Below are 23,108 nucleotides of genomic sequence, written 5' to 3' on the forward strand. Positions count from 1 at the left end.
CACTCGTTATCTGGCAAATATAAACATATGTAAGATTAAATAAGGTAGTTCCGTGTTTGGAAAATGACGAACGTGCTTCTTCATGGGAAGGAAACAATACAGGATACTGTGGTTTCCGTGTCAAAAGGTCAGTTTACACGGCTGCCTTTTGGGTGACCGTGCTTCTTAAATCAAAGTGAAATATCGGAATGCCAGTTTTTATTTTAACTTATGGTCATATTCATCTCAATGTACGTTGTTTAGCAGTAAAGACTCCAAATTCGTTCTGGTAACTGTCAGTCACATTATTAAATATTATTACATCTTTCCCGCCAAACCCTTCCCTTTGCAGCTTTGCTGACTTCAGATACGTACAAAAATATTATCATGAATGATGCGACTAGCTTTCCTACACGACAAACAGTCGGTTAACTCATCTGATTTATGCAGTTTCGTTTTTCCTTGTGGTGCTACCACCGTACCTGCTTCAAGTACACCTGCAGGGTCACAACGGAGAGGGCGTAGTTCACGCAAAAAGTCCACTCCGAATGTCACACAGCAGAGACTAGATATGGCTACAACTGAACATGTCGGTAATTTTCTGAAGCAAACGTCACCTCTTGGTATTATTTATGATATTACACAGAGATTATTTCATAGGTAAAAAATTTAATAATGATAGACATAACGATAAAAAGGTTACTCGATCACGACCGGTGACCTTAATGCAGAGGTTGTTCACTTCTGTTGCCCCCTATTTTGTGAAATATTTATTCTGTTCCCTAAATATCCATGCAAAGGTCAAGTTCCGAAAGCATACTCAGCCGACGCAAGTTGTATGTTTACCAAATCGGTCTATATCAGCACCAGCACTGCAGAATATGACGGTGAAACGGGAAGTGAAGAGTTTTTAATGATGACATCATCGTCAGTCCAGAGAACAGGTGTGATTGAATGTATGTGAGTGTGCTGTTTGTTAGTTTGCCGACATTCAATAAGGCATACGTCATAACTTATTTGGCATCACAGCATCTCACATATTTATCATTGCTGAATGAATGAAATGGTGAACGTCATAGTGAATTCATAAATGTTGACAAGAAAGTAAAGTTTCTCGGAATTGGTAAGGTTTACTCCACTTCACAAAAATCGAAACAAGATTTTGAAATCGACTATGTCAAAAAGACAGGAATTCTATCCCGGTTGACAAACGACGTGTTTGCAAATCCTTTTGGTTCCAAGGGGGGACAAATGCTGTTTTCCAGCACTATAGTCCGCTACACTCCTTTGTCTGTGCAACGCATAAAGTCAGTTTCCATTTTCAGTTTCAGTTAATTTTCCTTCGTCGAATGTCAAAATTGCTATGAGTTGGTTGATTGTTCTCACTGTTTGTGTGTGTTTCTCTACCTGTTCGATTTTCTATTCCAATGAAATTTTCTTGTGTTTTAAAGGAGACTGTGCATTGCAGTCGCCTGGGAGCTTTTACAGATTTCATTAGCTTTGAGCGAACTCCTCAAATGTGATACTGTGATATTGTTTAATGCTCTAAAATTGTTGATGCTAACACCAGGATTATATTTAGTCTGGTCTAGAATCATTATACAAAACAACATTGGTATTTTGCCTTAACAGAGTGTGCGTAAATCGACAATTAACGAACCGGTATCACCTGTGGGCGTTTATTAGGAAACTACAGGACTTTACCGTGGGCGGTCTAATCAGGTTGTCTGTGATTGGCCAATATCCTAACTATTCCTTTGTTTGGGCAACATGTGACCTGTGTCTCTCTGTGCTAAGGTACATACGGTACTCTGCTCATGTTCAATCGTATTATCTATATTTATCTTAACTTAAATATTCTTCTGCATTTTCCTGTTCAATCACATAATTCCTCTGTAACCGAAACTTGCATGACAGCTACACGCATAAATTTAAACAATATACAAGCACAAAACGACAGTGCTTTATCACCCCAATCGTATTTGGTGACGCAACATGGATTTTACCAAGTTTTCCATCATTTTTACTACTGCTCTGGCCATTACTACACAATATTTGCAGAAATGGAACGTGGAAGGTAAGGTCGGGTCGCTATGCGCAAGCAGGCCAGGTTTACAGGACACGCTGTATTTCTTTGATGATGAATTTTGAGTCTTGTTTTGATGAAACGGCCTGTGCATTGATTACAGTTTCGGGGTTTTTTTTATCATATTTCCGTATTCCGCAATACTCTGTATCACAGTTGGGTTTTCGTAAAACCTTACTGATAACTTAATATTATATAAATCCAGCACATTAATCCATTCTTTCAAAGTTGGCGGACTTTATTTTTGAACATGTTTTACGAAGTATCTACAGTATCTACAAACTGAACCGGTATACATACATGTCGTCTTCTCACCTAGGACATGATTTAAGAAGATTGGGTTGTAAAAATTATTTAGTTTCTTTATTATGGAAAATCTTTAAATGAGACATTAACGCTAAGTTTTTTGACCGTTAATCAAATATTTATGTGTCCACATTTGTGGTTTGTTGACAACCACACAACTTTATATTTTGCTGTCAGGGCAATACTCTTTTGGAAGAGATGAAAGTTCTAGGTACTTGTTCATAATTTTAAACTAACCTAAGGATATTTTGTCTCACACGAGCCGAAGACAAAATATCCCCAACCAGTGTGAGAAATCTGATCCCTGGTTCTTTATGTGTGAGATTCTTTTTCTCACATGACCGCAAAATGCATTAAATTCACACAGGAAACATTGAATGTTTAACTGTATCAGCGACTGTCCTACTTCGTGGCCATCTAGTATTCCATGTCACTAACGCGAACCCCTTTACGAGTTATATTTCAATTTCTGGTATTTACGATATATTTAAATAGGAAAAAAGGCTATATGTACCAAGTGGCCAATGTTCACCAGTTATTTGGCCGTCTTTTGTGAGTCTGTCACCAACGACGTACAATATTATCCAAAGTCGTGGCAACACTGTCGTCTGCCACTGTACTCTGACCCTGCTTATTTTTAGTTTCGGTCCGTGTGTAATTTTAACTCAAACAGACTCTTCAGGAAACTTTGATTCCCTTCGTAATTTCTCCACGGAGATTAATAAAGTATTGTATTGTATTGTATTGTATTGTATTGTATTGTATTGTATTGTATTGTATTGTATTGTATTGTATTGTATTGTATTGTATTGTGTTGTGTTGTATTGTATTGTATTGTATTGTATTGTATTGCATTGCATTGCATTGCATTGTATTGTATTGTATTGTATTGTATTGTATTGTATTGTATTGTATTGTATTGTATTGTGTTGTGTTGTGTTGTATTGTATTGTATTGTATTGTATTGTATTGTATTGTATTGTATTGTATTGTATTGTATTGTATTGTATTGTATTGTATTGCATTGCATTGCATTGCATTGTATTGTGTTGTATTGTATTGTATTGTATTGTATTGTATTGTATTGTATTGTATTGTGTTGTATTGTATTGTATTGTATTGTATTGTATTGTATTGTATTGTATTGTATTGTATTGTATTGTATCGTATTGTATTGTGTTGTATATTTGGTTACTCATTGTGCCATTGGATTATATTTTGCGCGTGGAACGAAAGGCTCTTTATCTTCCAACCAGAACTCGTGTAATATATACTGCTGAGTGTGGGAAGATTTCTGAGAGTGTGGGATTTATTTTTCTCACATCGCCGCTCCAACACACCCAGTGGCTAGGAATGTGAGAACAAAGTTTCCTGAACTGTCTCTGCTCGAATTAAAATGGTCGCCATTAACAGGTTAATTGGCAAATATATCAATTTAACCAAAATGAAGCTGTGAAAATTGTCATTAGCTTTCAAATTTTATCTAAAAACTAACGCTATTGGCCTTATATATGACTAAGAATTGTCAAAATGTAGAGCGTTATTGCGGACAGCGCTCTCTAGAGGCGCCCGTGTACAAGCAGTGTTGGTGCTATTTTCAAGTACCTCAGCCACAATTTAACAAAATGGTGTGGTGTGGCTATTTGCCATATAGTCGAAAGAGAAAGAAAACAGATAGGGTGCGATGATATCCAAACTAAAGAATTGTGCGAAAGACTATCTCGCTCGCCGGACGTATATCAGGATTTGGAAAAGAACTGTGAACTACGTTTCCCAGCCCTAAACCAACTAAACGTTGACATGATTGTGAGGCAGGAATATCAACGGATGGCCGTAGGAGTCGGTGTCCGCTAACACAAAATAAATATCCAACGATGTTGCTTTACAATTGTCTTGTTCAGATTGACCACTTTGCGTCGGTGTAGCACCGGTGCTGGGTCCGGACCGACGTAAAAACAACAATGTGGACGGCCGAGGGCCGACGCAGTTTGGTCCCGGCTTGAAAGGGGGGGTCAAGGGCCGACGCAAATTCACGTGTGTGGTACAGCTTGTACAGTGTGGACACGTTGCGTCGGCCCTGGTCCCAGTTGACCAGGCCTCCGCCATGGATCGAAGTTGAACTAGTCACCCTATTCGCACAAAAAACGACGTTTGAAACTAAAGTTTACACCTATCGAAAGTTTTCGATCCAGTCTTTACATGTATCATCCCATGTACGCAGAACTTCCCACCAACTTTTGTTCCGCAAACGAGACCATGTCATTCGATTCCACAGTGCACGTAATTAGACTAGAGACGCATGTCAAAAACACCGCGCACTGGTTATTTCTCCACCGCGGTCTTTAATATACCATATGCTCATCCAATAAATAGCAAAGATCTCTCCGATGATTTAAAGGGCGAGTGCGGGGGCGAATGGTAGTCATATTTGCCCTTCTTATGCCTAAAAACGCAGGGAAATCATGAACAGTAGAAACAGCGTGACATTATTCAAATGTGCCATTTCGAACTTTGACAGGTCAGAGGTCACAAAGGAAGGTAAATTTACGTCGGCCCTAATTCTGGTACCGGTAAGTGTGGATAAGTGCGGACGCGGACCAAATTTAATCCCAAAAGGACAATTATTTTGCGTTGGCCCAAATTTCAGTTGGGTTGCAAATGTGACCTAAGTAAACGACTACGCTAAGGGAATTCCTGGTTGCAGATGTTTTACGAAATAAAGCTACACGCGCGCGACATCGGATACTGCTGATTGAAATTCCGACAAATTTTTGACAGTGACATATACATGGGTGTTGTTTCCGCTCATAGTCTGAGTCCTGAATGTCTTTGCCAGTGTTCATTGTATTTGCACTCGCGTATTAAGTTGTGTTGTCGTGGTTCTTGCGTTCGTACAGTAATTTAAAAAGTGTAATCCAAATTTTCGGGCAAACATTTGTCTTTTGCAAATCAATGAGACAACAATGACGTCATGACTTTGGCGGGACTGCATACTCATATAACCGAAAACACCTTACGTTTACAGGTAATTACACTTGCAGTGCTCTACCTGCTCGTTATGACTGCAACAAAGCTGGCGGCGGAGAATCTGAATGCGATAAACTTCGATGTTGTTTTGATAACTCCGAAAGTGTTTGGTGCGCCCTCTCAGGTAGGTGTAGTCAAGGTTTCTGCCGTAGGCCGGGTGCGAATATTGTAGTTCAGAACCAAACAAACACTGGAGAATATTGGTCATGTAGGAAACAGGCATTGACGTGTATATTATGACAGAACCCCACAACCTGTGAGTGCAAGCGCGCCGTACTAGCAGTATTTGCACGAGTGCTGCGGTGTATTTGGCGGAGGACAGCCGAATACACCGCATCACTCGTGCAAATACCGCTAGTACGGCGCGCTTGCACTCACAGGCCATGGGGTTCTGTTATCATTACATATGTTCTATCTTTTATTTACATCATTCATCGAGAGAATCGACGATTAGTCGTGCATACTACTTGGCTGCAAAGCTTCAGCTCGACCCTGCGGAGTTAGGGACTGGACATAAATTACAGGGGGGTTAGGCTGGTGTGTTTTTGGGGTGGGTCGCCATTTTTCGCGCAAGCATTTGTGAAGGGTCATAAAATTTTGTGCAAGCTTATGGGGGAGGGTCTTCTTGTTTCATGCATATAAGCTAAACTTGCATGTGCACGTATTGACGAATATGGAATACTGAAAATAAGAAAAAAATACCTTCTGGCAGTTTCATTTTCTGCCATTTCCATTTCGGCGCACCTTTTGGCGCAAGTTTTAGGGTATATTCAACAGTTTATTGATGATCCAAGCAGCCACATTGAGGCAAAAGATTTAGGTTCTCATGATTTCTACTTACCCAACTCCTCTGCTGTGCATAACTTTCCCTTATAATGACTAAAAGTTTCAACTTAGCCTTTCAATAACAATTTGGGAGATAACTTATTTGATATCATTCTCCCATTGGCAGTACATTGGGTATAGGTCGATGTCAAACATTCATGTCACTGTATGTACATTTTTATTTTTTTAGGAATTTGATAGTATACAAACTATTTGGAATAGTGCATAGTGTCAACAATAACAACTAGAAGCTTCAGGTCAAACAGCCTTTGAATAACAATTTGGGAGCAGATTCAGATTCTTATTGATAATTTTGTTAAGGGTAAAAGGAGAATTTCAAATAGGATTCTATAAAGAGAATGGCGGTCTAAAGCATGTTAATGTACAATTAATGTACAATTTCAGATAAAAGCAATATATGCCATGTGGGTTAAAAGAACAGTAGAAAGTAGAGATGGGACATGGTCTGTTTTACTGTTTTAGAGATGTAAATGAAAAAGGAACCTTTCCTATCTTTCCAATGTTGACCAACCCTTGATAAGTCCACGGATTAGCATGATTAGTTGCGTTGACTAATTAATTACAAGATGTGTACATAAGAGATAAACGTCCTTGTAATGGGGTTTAAAATAAATAAAGAGTCAAGAGGCTAGGTTAAGCTATGTAGTCATTTATTTTATTTACTACGATCAGTCAGAGCATGAAGAAAAGGAGAGGAACTGATAGAGAAAAATGAGAAAACTCAATAATAAGCTTATTAATAGTGTCTGGGCCGCCTGTGTTTTCATGGGCCACGATTCATATTCTGCAGCTTTAGCTGGAAGTATATTCGCGCTTACTTCAATTTACGTTTACGTCCTATACCTTCATGGTAAACACAGGGCGAAATGTACTAAGCAAAAAGTTACAGCCGATGTTTCCTTACCGGTGACTGCATATATAATCGAACAGCAAGTCCAGCCAATTATCCAGCTAATATGCTGTCCATATCGAGGCTTCAATCGGTAATTATCAAGTCCCTGCTGATGTCGCTCACTTGATGGGGCAACGTATGTCCACACATCCACTGATGAGCAAGAAAATGCTGAAACAAAAGTTAGCGATTATTTTTTGCAAAAATGTCAATTTGTTGAATCTGTTTTTAATCCGCATCAAATCACATAGGCCTAGATCAGAAAAAATATACCTTTGTTTCAGTTGATAACATAAGACGTGGAACGATATTTCCTCATCATGGCGGCTGTGCTCACTATCTGACCGTCAATGTGAAAATGAATATACTACATAAACTAGTGACTTTTTAGACAAGAACGTCTGTTCCAAAGTTGACAAGATCAACAGTGTGTCTTTTCAAACCCACCATCAGCTAAAGTGAAACCGCATAAAAAGATAATCAAAACGGCTGCCAGTCATCAATATCAGGCTAAATCTATTTCTGTTTCAAGCTTAAAAAGTGCAGAACGTAAATCGTCGCCCGTGAAATTTGGCACGCCGGTACGCGGCACATGCATGTGGCTCTTAAATTAGGCTTATCCAAGATTGTCAGTGCAATCGGAATGAAAAGGATGGTACTCTGCAATCTTTTAAAACAAATAGCGCAATATTTGTCGGCCGAAAACGCAAATATTTTGCTCAGAAGCCATATTTATTACTGAACGATAATTAAATAAGACAATCACTAGTGGAGCTTTGGAAGGTGAATTTCAAGAGTGCTAATTGTATTGTTTCATTTTTCAGAGCCTTGTGCAATACTATCCTCGGAGAGATTTCCATGTGGACAGAACGTGGACAATGCAGATGACTGTTTTGATAGAAACTGCTGCTTGTTTCAAGAAAGTGGAAACAGGGGTGATTGTTTTCTTAAAAGTATGTTACCGTTTTTGCAATTAATGAGTTCGCATTGATATCAGAGAGAAAGCCGCCGTGTTTTAATATGAATATCAATTCGAATATTATATATCATTATTGTTGTTAACCATGGGTTGATAATTGATTAAGGAAATCCCCAAGCAGAAAAATAAATGTAGCTGACTTCACGTTTATAAGTCGCCGCGACACACACGGAAAATAATGTCTAGCTACATTCTATCCTAGTAGAAATCACTCTGATTCGTTTTCAAAATGGACGATCATCTCTTATCAATAGGCTACATAAATGTATAGTTTCTTTCAGTCGTCGCAAGACACGACCAAAACCCTCTAGCGTACGCACGACGATGTTACCTTATTTTCACTTGTTCCATTGCGTAGCTGGCTGTGCCCTAGAAGTCTTCCAGCGGATTCGGTGTGAGAATTCGTCAATTAATGACTGTTTGTCTAAAGGTTGCTGCTATGACGACGGGAGTGGTGGTCACATACCGGACTGCTATCATTCAAAAGGCACGTAATGCTCTATACTGAAAGATCCGTCGCTCGTGAGAGGGCGGAGTGGAGAGCGCCCTCGAGCGACGGATCTTTCAGATTAGTAATCCTCCTATGCGTAATTTATTTTGTTATTGACATGTTGCGTTTAACGACAGTGTTAATGTAAGCGATTTTCTGAGAAAGATATCTTAAATTCTTAAATATACAGTTAAAGTCTAAAAAATGTTAAGGAGTTTCAGGCTGCACTATTATATTTATTTGTAAAACTAAGAACATCTTTATAGTATTAAACACATAAACGTAGATATTACGGTAGAACGCGCCCCAGGGATAGATATTTAGAGTCTCAAATTACTACCATTCTTTTCTGATCTACCATTTGTGGGGGTCATTTCAAAGCTCTTGCAGAAAGCAATATTTTAACCTTCTCAGTTTTACGAAAATCCAGAATTACATATTTTTCCAGTATAGTGTAACATAAAGATAGCGGCCATTTTGAATTTCAAATATCGCAATATTTTGGGTAATTTGTTTCTCTAGTTCGAAACTTTGCACAATGACCCCTGATTTATATTATTGATTCGGTAAGAGAATGCTGGAAAGTTTCATTGAAGAAAATTTGAGCAAAAGTCTAAGTATTTCAATTCGAGGTGCATACTACCTTAAGGCGTAAAACGTTCCTATAGGTTATATTGCTGACACAAGGGAAACTGACTGACAATTTTTGTTTTACGCCAGTTGAATGCAGCAGTCTTGAAGTCAAAGACAGAATAAACTGTGGCAACTATGGAGAAGCGGCCTGCATCAGTCGTGGATGTTGTTATGAGTCGTCACACTCACCAGCGTGTTTTTACCCTACAAGTAAGAACTCTGCTTCTCAAAGAATATTTAACTGAATACGGAATGCAAGACTCTCAAAAACGAAAAATTCCAAACTTGAGGTTCATGTCATATATCTTCATTCAAAACAGTCCTCAATATATCTAAGCAGGTCTGTTGTTACCAGCATCGTGATCAAATCAATTCCTTGAACGGACAATTGTTCACGCGACATTGTATACAACTGACGTGAAGAAGGCTATATTCAAAATTCAAAGTGTCAACATATGGGTGTTTTTTTGTCATTTAGGCTGTTCAACTGGGTAAAATTAAGTTCAATCGGGAGATACAATAAGGATAGTCTGGAGTGAACACGGCACTGTAGTTTTAGGATCAGCATTCTAATCTCATCAGTATACAATCTAAACATTTTCTGTATTTATAATTTAAGTTCAGTGCTAATTTTCTCAAGTTTCCTCGACTAAAAACCGCTCACTTGGTGAACGGAAAACTCTATTCTTGTCAATTATGGTTGCAAGACATAGTTTTCCAGCAGCGGGGGGGGGGGGGGGGGGGGGGGGGGGGGCTTATCGACAACTAGCGAGCAGGATATCCCTGCAAAATGTTTAAACTAGGGTTGGTCATGTGCAAGATTAGTATTCAAATTGGTGAAATTGTCGACTATGGAACAAAGATGCACACGTGGTATATATTCATTGATTGAATACAAATTCTTATAAACAATCATGCAAATTTTCTAGGTTCTCGCATATCATTTCAAACTGTGTGTGCATTCTGTCTTGTTACTTATTTATAAAAGCACTTAACAAATTATACGGTCATGTGTAAAACTTTATACTTTTGAAAGTCATTGTGAATCGAATGTGAGTTTTCTGAAATATAGTCTTTGGCGTCATCTGCATTATACTCATGAATATTACTTTAAGATTTGAATAATCACGTGATCTGTGACAAATTATAGCCGTTTGGTTTCTTTCTAGCTTGTCGTGACCACTACTTCAACCGAGAACAGGCATGTATCGATTGCAATTGTGCAGATGTGTGTTACAAAGACAACGGACGGTGCGACAGTTCGTGCAATACTGGATACATCGGAATGGATTGTCAGTCAGGTAATTAGCTACGAATTGTTTCTTTCTCACGAAGTTACATAAAGAACAGCGCAGCTAGCGGCAGAAATAGGCAGCCATGCCTATCATGCATATGGCAGAATTGAGAAGTCAAATCTAATTTCAGAACAGCGCTGTAGCATCTGCATTTCGGCGGCCATCGTATATAAAGTCTACGATTTTGCAATGTTATTGGCATCAAATTTTATCAATTTGTCTATTTGGGTACAGTTCGCCATAGCAGCTAAGCAAGAATGTGCTTCTTCCTGATAGCCCACAGAGCAAGGAGCTTTAGTAGGCTGTACATCATTTAATTGTCGTGCAAAATGACATGCGTTAAATAATTATTGTAACTTCTGTTCAAAAGGGACAACTTTGATTTCAAGTTGAAGCTTCGAATACTCAAATACCCTAAAAAGAGTTACCGTTTTACACAGTGCACAAGTTATACCCATATTTATTTCACTGTCTCCTATTGACCTATCACAGATGGCTCTCCAACCATCATAGCTTTGAACCAGAAAACCATTGAAAATTCCGGCCAACCAGCAACCTTCTCATGTGACGTAAGAGGCAATATAGTACATGCCAATGAAACTGTACTGGTGGTGCTATCAACGGCGTACACCTATACATCTACCAGTGGTGGCAGCCATCCACGGTACATCAGGACTAACACGTTCGGGGAAGCAGTCGTGTCAAAAGGCGACAACGTCACTTGCCAAGTCCAGGCACATGGAGGACATGACGAACTTAGTATCGAAGTTGAAGCATTTGGTAAAAACACTGAGTCATTTCGCACAGACACCGAGCAATAATAACCAAGGGGAGAGAGAGAGAGAGAGAGAGAGAGAGAGAGAGAGAGAGAGAGAGAGAGCGTTTTATACGTACACTCACTACCAGAGGCAGAGCAATATCCAGAATATGAAATGTTCAACGACTAGTACGAGTAGATGTACGTCAATACTCGTGTAAAAATTAATCTTAACAAATAAAAATCCTTTCTTTCTCCAGTTCAGCCAACACTTACAACGCCACCGTGGTTGTCCAATATTAACAAAACGCGGATGACCGTGCATTGGAACGCCTGGAACGATACAGTCGACATCGGAGATGCTCCCGTTGAGAAATACGAAGTTTGGTATGCTAGAGCCTCTGACAATTTCAGGTTGTATGGCGAGTGTCCTGATAATGTCACTTCAATGGAGGTTCACAATTTGGATGTCTATACGGAGTATTCATTTGCCATAAGGACGCACAGGCCTGGAGTTGGTGGCGGGGGTGATCTCAGCCCTACGGTAACGAACCGCACTCTTTGTGACAGTAAGTGATGTTAATTTGTAGGGGGTTTCTTACCTATGGGAGTCATTTTAAGTAGTGAGAGAAACACGTTATCAGCAACAAAAATTGTTTGTTTATCATGACCGAACCCTCGGAGAATAATAACTTAAAATACTGAAGGTCTAAGCTTAACTATATCACATATAAGTGTAATTAACTGAGAACTGATTATTGACGACGATGAATGAAATTACTGGTATAATTTTGCTCAGGCCCGATGGCTGTCACCAACTTACACGCTGAGGCCACGTCATCATCAGATATCGAAATAACTTGGTCTGAACCGATACGCATGGAGTGTCCTTTGATTGGTTATCTCCTGTCCTACTCGCAAACATCCCATTACGAGTGTGACGTCACGAAGACGTATCCATCTGTGCGAGTGGATGCCAAGACAACGCAGTATACGCTGACAGATTTGTATCCACACACTGAATACAGAGTGAATGTTCAATCGTTCGGGGAGGGTGGACTCGGGCCCGTCGAAAGTGTTGAGACGTCGACCAATGAAGGCCGTAAGTAACCGCATTAGGACGTAGTTATATATATCATAGCTTTGCTAAGAAGTCCTCGTTTGTTTTCCTCAAGTTTGTTGTTCACTGCAAATGTCATTATCAGTGGTCACAGAAAACGCCTCGTGTTAATCACAGTAAGCCAGGGAGTCATGGGATCTGTTAGGCGGTAGAGTGAGTAATAAGATGCTACCAGGAACAGTACTTTGATTCGTATCCAAAAGTTGTGCCCATTGATCTTAATTCGTCCGTTGTTAACATTTCTTTGTCAACTTTCCGGTTTGTGTTGAAATGACATATATTTTTTATCCTTTTGTCGACTTCCGTTTCTTTGCGAGCTTCGCCACTTTCTGTTTGTTGCAATAGTAAAGACCACTATACACTACATGTATGGTGTCGGAGTGTCTAGCGGTGAGAATTGTCGCCTGCCTTGTAACGTTTAAAATATTTTCATTTGTTGTTCAGTACAAAGATCATGTTCTTATTCTTCACCTTGAACTCTGTAGAAACATATACCCTAAAAGAGAGGATCTATGGTTGAAACTCAATGCATTTTTTTAAATAATGAAATATCATTGTTGACAAATGATCATGAATTTTAGTACAGAATTTTAGTACACGTCGAACTTGAAAGACAAACTTTTGCTCAACATCTCCCCAACGAAACTGTCAACAAATCTCTACTAATCAAGAATAAAAATTAGAGGACACCCGCAAATTCAAAATGGCCGTCATCCAAGTTTTTACTCTATGGAGATATATACATTTTCCGATTTTCGAAAAAACTGAGACGATGAAAAGTATTCTTACACCAAGAGCTTTAAAATAAACCCCACAAGTGGTAGATCAGCAAAGAATGGTAAAAGTTTGAGAGGGCGAATATTTGTCCCCCGAGGCGCATTAATGTTCTACTTTAGAGGTAAGGAGGCGTTCACTGGGAGTGTATATGTTTACACTTCTGTTTTTGTTGCCAAACAAACAGTGACAGCGAAATATCAATGAAACATCGTTCTTTTTGTACAGGGCCAACAAAACCAACAGACTTACGAGCCGCAGCTGTCTCTGACTCGGCACTCAAAACACAGTGGCATTCTCCAGAATGCTCAAACGGGGTTATTTCATCATATGTGCTTCAATACTGGGAGACAGACAGTCACGGCGGAGCAAAAAATGATACAGTGCCGGTGGTGTCCAATCAAAGTGACTTTGTCCACACAGTTCGAGAGTTACGAGCAGAAACCAAGTACACTCTCAAAGTAAGGTAAAATGCACCCCAGGGACAGATATTTGGACTCTCAAACTTACATTATAATATTATATAGGGCTCAGCCCTTGGTGTCGCGCCAGGGGTTATTAAAGATTGGCAATGTTATTTGTATTGATTCATGATAAACTGTAATTGTTACTTCATAAACGTTTATATGACAACTATGCCCAGTTTCCCTCTGATGAAAGCAGTTCACGTACGTACACGACGTCAAACCCTGCAGCAGGGCAGGTATAGATTTTCTGTAGCGTGTAAAAATTTTGGACAAAAATTGGCAATTTTTACAATGATAACAGCCTATTGCGATAAACAAGAGACGTATTATGCAATCATTATCATTGCAATGGTAACCGCACTGCCCAACTTCCACTTGCAAGCTGAAAACTATAGCGTTCCGTCTATAAACTGGCAATTTTTGAATCTAATTATTGACACAGGGGGCGCTCTTCTATAATTCAATCCCGGCATTCTTTGCGTATGCCCCCGTTCATATGCACGACAGTTTTCTCCCTTTATCTATATTAACGATATTTGTATCAGCGACAAGGTGCATAATAACATTTACTGGCTAATAAAAGAGGTATATTTTATAAAAGGCATGTTATATAATGGTAATTTGTTTCGTTTTTGTTTATTTACGAGTACTAAAAAAAAAAAATGGCGGCGCCCATGAAAGAAGGTTAACACTTCCGGTTACTCGCATAGTATATTATGAATAAGCGCATGCGTAGTCAGTAAGCCGCTGGCGCGACTATTACGATGCCCTGCCCGTCGCATTTTGATTGGTCGAGCTGAACCACGTGACTGACCACAAATACACAGCAATGGTTTGTTTACTTGCCCGTGAATATGAATTATAAGAATAACAACTCAAAGTATCGTAACTTTACAGCTCAAACGTAAATCATAATCAATCACAAAATAAAATGGAGCACTTGTAGGTCAGGTTGAGATACTTTTTTCTGAAAACATTTCCGCATTTGCCAATTTTTCATAGCGCGTGACAGTGCGTCGCGTATTGCTCATTTTCTAGGGCCCAGTTGTCGTTCGCTCCTGAAATTTTCAGAAATTTTGACGGTTTTCTTGGGTTCGTTGATAATATAATGGAAATAACAGACTCCGCTCTGACCATTAACGTTTATTTGTGGGCGCGGGCTCGAGGAAAGCCAAATTAACGGGCTCGGCAAGCCTCGCCCGTTAATTTTTGGCTTTCCTCTCGCCCTTGCCAACAAATAAACGTTAATGGTCAGCGCGTCGCCCGTTATTTCTATAGTATTTTACATTTGCATGTACGTCTGTGGTATACCATTTGTGGAGGCCCATTTTGAAGCCCAGTTACAGAGTACATCAATTTGTTACCAGCTTACTTGTTTTTCAATCGAAAATATATTTTTCCCTATTAACACAGCGATCGCGGCCATTTTGAAATTCAAGTGCCGGTAAATATTATTCTTGATTAAGCAAGGGAATTGTTTAAAGTTTCCTTATTGGAAATTTCAGCAAAGCATTAAAGTCTTTCAATTTGAAAGCGAATACTACTTTTCAGCAGAAATGACAAAGAAAACTGTGAGTACAATTCATATCATCCGGCCAACACAGTGACTGAAATGTTATTATAGAAAACTATCTACAAAATACTACATTTTCCTTTTCCTAGGCTAGTCAGACTTTGTAAAATAAACAATCACGAGAGAAAAACGGTACGCTTCACTCCATATCCCCCTCTTTTTTAGGTTCCTGAATAGAAAAAGAAGATTTACCATGAGTAAATGACAGCAGATGATCATTATATTATTATGGTTCAAATTTAGCGGTGTTCAGAGATGATCATTGACCGTTTTTGAAAAGTCTGCAAGCCAGCTGTACACAGTGGTTTCATTTCATGACACATTTGAATAACTGGTAGTTCCATGGGACAACCATTTACAGAAATGAGTTGTCCCATGGCAATGTTTGGTTGTTCTGAGACCATGAACTGCTATGATGTTGGAGTAAGATATTTCTTTGTCAGATTTTAAATGTACCCATATGATTAGGGTAAAAACACACAACCAGGTGTGTGCGAAAAGTGGTGTTCATGTGGACTAGCACTTAACAAAATTTTAATTTCGAGCCCCAAAAATTTAGGTACACTGTTAATGAGTACGTAATCAGTTTATGTGAAGCCCTGCAAGTAATTTAGAAGATAGGCTCTACGTACATAACAAGTTTTGTCAGAATTTGTTTCCCGCGATTTTGGCAAAAAATGTCTGTCAACATTTCTAAAGAGAGCATTTTCTCTTCGAAAAGCAATCCGCTTTTAGTAAATCATAAATTAACAAAATGTTAATTTTTGGCATTAACGCTTATCTTTCGAGAGCACTTGAAGCTAAAGTGAAATGTTGATGAATTGTGCAGTAAAATGGAGACGAATAATATTCTTAAATAGATTTGTCGAAACATTAGGTTTGTCTCCACGATCGACCGACTGCTATGGACACGCTATTACCACCCCAGTAACCATCTTCTAATCATGCTCTTTGCGTTAACAGGTTTTTGCAGAAAACCTTTGTTGCCATGGAGACTGGAGTGACGAGACAACTGCCCTTACTGATGGTAAGAACTTGGAACCATTGTCACTTATCACGTTATGTTTACAAAGTACACCAAGATTTCATATATATATATATATATATGTATATATATATATATATATATATATATATATATATATATATATATATATATATATATATTATATATATATATATATATATATATATATCTCGAAGTACACAGATTTCCTCGTGGGAAGTTACAGTGCTCGATACTAAAGCAGAGCGTTATAAATGATGATAATAATCAATAATAGTAATATATATATATATATATATATATATATATATATATATATATATTATATATATATATATATATATATATATATATATATATATATATATATATATATATATATATATATATATATATATATATGAAAGTTTATAAGGATATTCTACACATCTTTCGATATTCGTAACAGGTTAATGCTCCTTGTTGTTGCAAAACCAGCATCAACATTGTTGTTATGTTGGAAGTTGCTGAAGCTCGATTAGACAGACAAGTGTTGACATTTGCCGATGGATGTCAGAAACTAACAAGAGATATCCAAATTTTAGATATGGCATACATGGCCAGGGAGCATCCTCAACATGGAAATGTGAAAGTTACAAATATATAGTCTATGGTTTTACAGTACGCAATGAAGAATTATATGCTTGTTGCTCTATTTGATCAGTTCGCTTTTTCTCTTTTTTCCCAATCAGGAAAATCTACTGTTGGGGCTGTGATAATTACATGTATCGTAATATGTTTGGTTGTGGTTGCTGTCGCCATTGCAATTGTGTATGGAATGAGGTAACAATCAAAAATACATTCCTTTCAATGTTTAGAATTTAAATCGCGACACCCAGGCTCTAAATATAGGATAAAGCCTGAGTACGAGGGCTCTTCTGGTATATAAAGTCCAACCCAACGATAAAATGTCGAGGCCGCAGGCCGAGACATTTTATCGTAGGGTTGGACTTTATATACCAGAAGAGCCCGAGTACGAGGGTTTTATCCGACTTAAAAACTATCGCCCCTAACTGATATATTTTCGTTTTCAAAGTGTTTACGTCAAATGTCCCCTTTGTCAATGTAACATGTTTAGGATATGAATTAAAACTTTTATTTGTGAAATAGCCTTCCAATGTAATGAAACATTCTATAAATGCCCTAGTGCAAATTATATAAATGCCCTAGGGCACAGCAGATTTTGCTTTTCAGCTGGTTTCTGCTGTGCTACCAAATTGAATATTAAAATGTACCAGATGTCTACAGAATATGACATGTTCACTTGTGATTGGACAGTACTTTACTACGGCGCTGTCATTCGTTTTTGGAATTGGTGACCAAGGCTTTATGAGTAAATAAAACACCCTGAATTGAGCACTCTGATTGGTCAATCAACAGTAGATAGTTTTAAATACAGTAGTCGACTGCTGTATTTAGAGCCTGAGTGTCACGATTTTGAATCAGAATCATATGTGAGGGCGGTATTGGTATCCTGGGTTTTTGCACCAGGATTATTTATTCGTTTAACCCTTTGAGTGCTGTAATTTTTCCCACCAAAATTTAGTGCAACATTTTACCAATTTTTACCAATTTTTCTGTAATTTTTTTATTATTTTAGATCAAATGGACATCACATTTCATAGGCTACAGGTTTTCACCAAAATGTTGGCAAAAATCTGAAAATATTTGACTTGGGTACATTTTATAAGGGGACAAAAGTTGACTTTGGCGCTCAAAGGGTTAAGTTGTAAAATTTTAACAACACAAGTGAAGCTTTTAAATTTCACTCTGTGCGTCTATTTGAATTTGTAGAACTGGAAAAATAAGGAAGGGAGATGAGATCATATTCTGCTATAAAGGTAAGACTGTCTTTTCTTGCAAATCGATGTCAGTATAAAAATGTAACGTCTTCAACGTTATGTTTTTTGTAATGTAATGCTTGTTTAGAAGTTGTTATGATTCATTCGCTGAATATTCATGTACTGGGTTCGGTCTGAACAGAAAAAAAATATTATATGATGGTACATTTGAACAGAAGTTTGATTTCCGCATTCGATTCGTCTTCCAGATTCACAATCGAAGGACCAAGATCATGCCCAAAACACTTACGAAGATGTCTTGTGTAGTGAAAGCCTAGAGCAAAGGCGAGACCAGGACACGCCAAAGCGGAATTCAACACGTGATGGCAGTGTGGAAAACAATGCAGGGCGTGGTTCATTCAATCAGGATGATGAAGTCGAGGAGACGGGCGAAAAAGTCAATCCGTTGTATAACGATGGACGAGAAATGTCCGAATATGAGATCTGTGAGATAGATGTTTGATGTGCGCGATAATTTTGCAAAGTACGATTCACAGGATAAGGGAATGAGCCACGAAAATTAATCTATGCAAGACCCTTGGGCAATCTGATTATGACGTCATGGTGTCGTCGTAATCTTTTCAGAAGACTGATTTATTTGCCTTCAGTTCTATTGCCAGATAGTGGTGGTTTAGTTGCTGGCTTAAACTAGAGTAAGATAGAACACAATACAAAATCGATCATTGCACGTCACTGTAATTCTCAGTTGAATATCTCTGCTCACTGAAGTATACTATATGCAGTTGCCACTTTGTAAATGCTTTGCTTTTATTCTGTGGCGTACCTGCCGCTTTTAAACTTCTTACAGATGGCTATGCGTCCTAAAAATTGTTGTCATGAAGTAATGCCATTCTGTTCACGAGCAAATTCAACGTTTGTAAAGTCTAATTATTGACACTTGACATCGGTTCTTAGCCCATAGGTGAATGCATGATGTATATTATATATATATATATATATATATATATATATATATATATATATATATATATATATATATATATATATATATATCAATTGTTTTTTTGGTTTGAACATATACGTTCGGTGTCAACGACACACGACCTCGAGAATACGATAAATTTTCATGTATATTTTGTTTACACGTTTGAGCCGACAGATTAAACTGATTGAAACGATGAAATGATAATGGCAAGCAAGGCAACAAACTCTGTTAACTAGAAGACCACTATTTCACCCAGGGCTGACTTTCCCACTGTTTCAGGATGAGTTACTCGAGGCAGACGACTACCCATTGGTCGCGCAATGTAAGCCGTTTCCATTGACTTGCATGTGGAAACTATAAATGATAATGTTGGTATATTGACATTTTCCTGAAACTTACATAAAAGCCTGACTTGGAGAAAAAAGTTGAGAAATTTGTTGAAAAACACACTTCGATCAATGGTTTCGAGATGAAAAGCTCAGTTACTTGTCTACCAAAAACAGCCAGGCCGGAAAATGCCGAGAGAGTTTGACCGGTTAAGAAGGGCTTGACTACGCAGTTTCTGCGTAGTGAAGCTTCATTACGTATTCATGGTGACCCCTGGCCAGCTGTCAATAACTTTGGGGCTTTTGTCTTTTGGCCTGCTTTGCATATGACGTCGTTGGACGCGACCTGCCAATCACCCAGGTAGTCACTTAAACTATTAATTGACTGTTTACCGACCCAATTAACACTATCCAGCAGTATCAGTCATATTTTAATCGCGTGGCCCGGTGGGCACAACGTAGGAACGCGTGTATTTCTGTGTGTACGTTTCACTTGTGGTGTTGTTTGTACCATCGTGTGTCCTTGTTTCACCTACAGCATTACCTTCAAGGTGACAGCTTACTATTAATGTTCAGTATCATTGCACCGAGTTCTGCCCACGGTGAAAACCACCTGTTTTGCCTACTAATTACTGCCCGTCGCTGCCCGTCCTGAATGTAGCCTATCTATAGCTACAGTAATCACATAAATCATTATCAGTTTTGATATATACTCCTAAATTGTAAGTTTGATCAAAATCGAGACCACATTCAAGGGCTATGCAGACTGTCCATGTAAGCACACACAGTGACAAGAAGGCGGCAAACACCTACTCACCAAGCACATCGAATCGGCGAAAAGAAGCATAAAAAGCTAGGCTTATCGCCAAAACAAACGCGCCAAGCGCTAACAAAAACCCATACCAAGCGGCCCTTTTCAGGGCCACCAAATACTCCAAAAAGGGAACAACCAAAAAATACGATAAGATGACATAGAACACACAAACACTTAAAAGAAATAACAAAAATCGTACACATAACAAACAACTGAAACACAAACATTAAATACAAAATAAACAATCACAGTAACAAAAAAAAAAAAAAAAGAAAGAAACAAAAAAAAAAACAAAAAAAAAAAAAAAAAACATAAAAACAATAAAAAACAACTAAATACAAAATAAACAATCACAGTAACGTAACAGAAACATGGCCGTGGAAATAAATCAGCTATTTCCAAACAAAAGCCGACAACAACATGAAATTCAACAACAACCTATCATCGCTCAAACTATGAAACTCCGGAAAAATAGTACTAGGCAAAAGCCTTAAATTCATTCGGACACCAACAAAACCAAACAGAATAAAACCACCTCAGGATTTCAACAAATAAAGTCGTATAATGTGACTACGCTACATCGTGAGACACAAACAATCGCAACAACACCAATTCAAAGAAAAGTCAAATTGGACTCACGAACAACAAAAAAACAAAACTTGAAAGCTATCTGAAGCTGCTAAACTCGCACTTCTAGAGATACCCTTTCAAACAAGGAAACAAAACATGTCGCGTGCCAAAAGAATCGCGATAAACCAGCTTGCAAACATTGGACAAATTTTGGGAAAATAACCCTTCGACAAGGGTCGATTTTTCGTTATTGTCAACACAAACGATTACGTACTCGAATGCGAAAGGCAATTACGTAACACTCAGTATTATACACAACAAGCCAGAACAAACAGTAAACAAAGTAAATGAACTATTAATTAAAATGTACGAGAACAAGCACATCAACCAGGATACTTGTAAGTATCTTGATCCAATAAACATAAAATCCGTACCCCGCAGTGGTACTTATTGCCTAAAAATTCACAAACCTCCGCAAAAATCTAAAAGACACACCAGTCAAAACAAATTTACCGAAGTAAAGAAATATAGAACAAACAAACCGAACCACCAAACGGACTCACAACGTGACCAAAATTAATATACTTGCCTCGCTAATCGGAAAGCAAGACCACTAAAATGCATTAAAATAAATTTTCACAAACACAAACTAAGGAAAGAATCTACACTGCGACTGATGAGAAACCACACTCGGTTTCGAAACGCAAGCGTCAAAGGGCGACTCTATCAACTTTTGTAACAACATAGGTCCGGCTGCGTCTCGCCATAAGCTTTCCCCACACAAACAAAACATTACCGTACACACTAATCCAAACTTCTCTACAAATATCCAAAGCGAAAAACATTTCATTAACACAACAATCGGATAAGAATGTAGGAACATATTTTCGAAACGAATCAAACACAAACTCGACACAAAAACATTTAGGATAGTTAGGTGGGGAGCCTGTTTCACATTTTTTACATCTCGCTCTACTGTCTATGATTCTAAAAATAAAGTCATCTGCCACTTTTTCTGTATACGCGGTTTGGCAAAACTCATCTCTTCAATCGAAAGTCGGGTGATTTCATGGTTCTTTGGGGCACTTAAAGGTATGAAAATCGATCCCAGGGCCTAGGAGTGGCACATGTAAAACAGTGTGTATCTTTGCGTCAGAGGCGGAATAAACTATGAGTGTATCTATTTATCCAGGAAATCTTAATCCCGACAGCTATGTGTGTACGCAACATAGAGCATAGAGCCAGTCGACGTTAGGGACAAAAAAAAACACGAGGAGCAAACAGGTAGAGGTTTCGAACACAATCAATGTACCCGGTACTTCAACAATGTCTTAACTCCGCACTTTGAACATAGCTCGTAATGAACAGTGGAAAGCACGTGGGACGTGTAGACCTATAACAGCCACTTATGTAGTTTGTGCACATTGAAGATTTTGCAGATCAACAACTTTGACGGAAAATGGACCGACGTTTCCTACCGTAATTTTTACCTCCTTCGATTCAGCACAAAATTTTCGTATGGACTATTGATGCAGGATTACAGTCGTTACGTGGTGGCAAATCCTTGTCGTATTGATGACTATACTGCGTAAACAGTCACTAAATAAACTTTGCACGCATTTACGAGCACTGAATATTTTTACCGTTTTTAATCTCAAGCCGTCCGTATAAGCGTATGACGGTGGCAAAACAACACAAGGAATCTGGCGTACATTATTACTGAATTACTTTGTCCAAAAAAAATTGAGTTAAAACACCCAAATGCCGAACGATCATGATACAGAACTTTGCAGGTTTCTGGACTGAACGACCCCAAACCGACCGGACCTCAGTCAACTGTGCCGGCCCGACGTCTTCTCTATCAGCGTCAACTCAACCTTTCTCTCTAGACAACTTTACCCAACAAACTGGGAATATACTTAATTTACCTTTAAAAAATTCAACTGTGTATCGTATGAAAAGATTTTACCGGGGCCACGGGGCAAATCATAAAACCAACAAACCCCAACAGAAACAGTGGAATGATCATTTGTGTGCAAGGTCACTGTGTAAAAAATTCTAGCTTTGAAATGTCTAGACGGTACAAAAGACGGGGCAGAATAAGAAAAGATTACGACCAATGTGAAACTGCCGATGCCACAGCTGACTCTATAACTTTCAGGGGCGTACATTGGTATAGAACGTAATGTTGATAGCATGGTAGTTCTGCGTCCACTGTGATAAACACGATTCCCAATATACCACGGCTGTTGAAGTTGAGCTGCTGCCTTCGATCGAAAATTTCAACACAAAGACATAATATCAATAATTTTGCACGATTATAAGAGCCCGCTGTCTTCTCG

General features: G+C 38.5%; 2 protein-coding genes across 2 annotated transcripts; both read left to right on the top strand.

Annotated features, from left to right (window-relative positions):
• The first annotated feature begins 5,429 nt into the window (after window positions 1–5,429).
• LOC139136378 (uncharacterized) lies at window positions 5,430–11,372 on the top strand. Its single transcript, XM_070704103.1, has 6 exons — window positions 5,430–5,522; window positions 7,961–8,089; window positions 8,546–8,606; window positions 9,326–9,448; window positions 10,408–10,539; window positions 11,026–11,372. Exons 1-6 carry the CDS (start codon window positions 5,430–5,432, stop codon window positions 11,352–11,354), a joined length of 867 nt encoding a protein of 288 aa, XP_070560204.1. The 3' UTR covers window positions 11,355–11,372.
• A 4,684-nt stretch (window positions 11,373–16,056) lies between these two features.
• On the top strand, window positions 16,057–19,029 carry LOC139137049 (uncharacterized). Its single transcript, XM_070705001.1, has 4 exons — window positions 16,057–16,251; window positions 16,962–17,052; window positions 18,064–18,110; window positions 18,320–19,029. The coding sequence occupies exons 2-4, from the start codon at window positions 17,048–17,050 to the stop codon at window positions 18,571–18,573; spliced, it is 306 nt and encodes a 101-aa protein (XP_070561102.1). The 5' UTR covers window positions 16,057–16,251; window positions 16,962–17,047; the 3' UTR covers window positions 18,574–19,029.
• The last annotated feature ends 4,079 nt before the right edge of the window (window positions 19,030–23,108 follow it).

The sequence above is a fragment of the Ptychodera flava genome, chromosome 7 (genome assembly GCF_041260155.1).
Source record: "Ptychodera flava strain L36383 chromosome 7, AS_Pfla_20210202, whole genome shotgun sequence".
Lineage (NCBI taxonomy): Eukaryota > Metazoa > Hemichordata > Enteropneusta > Ptychoderidae > Ptychodera > Ptychodera flava.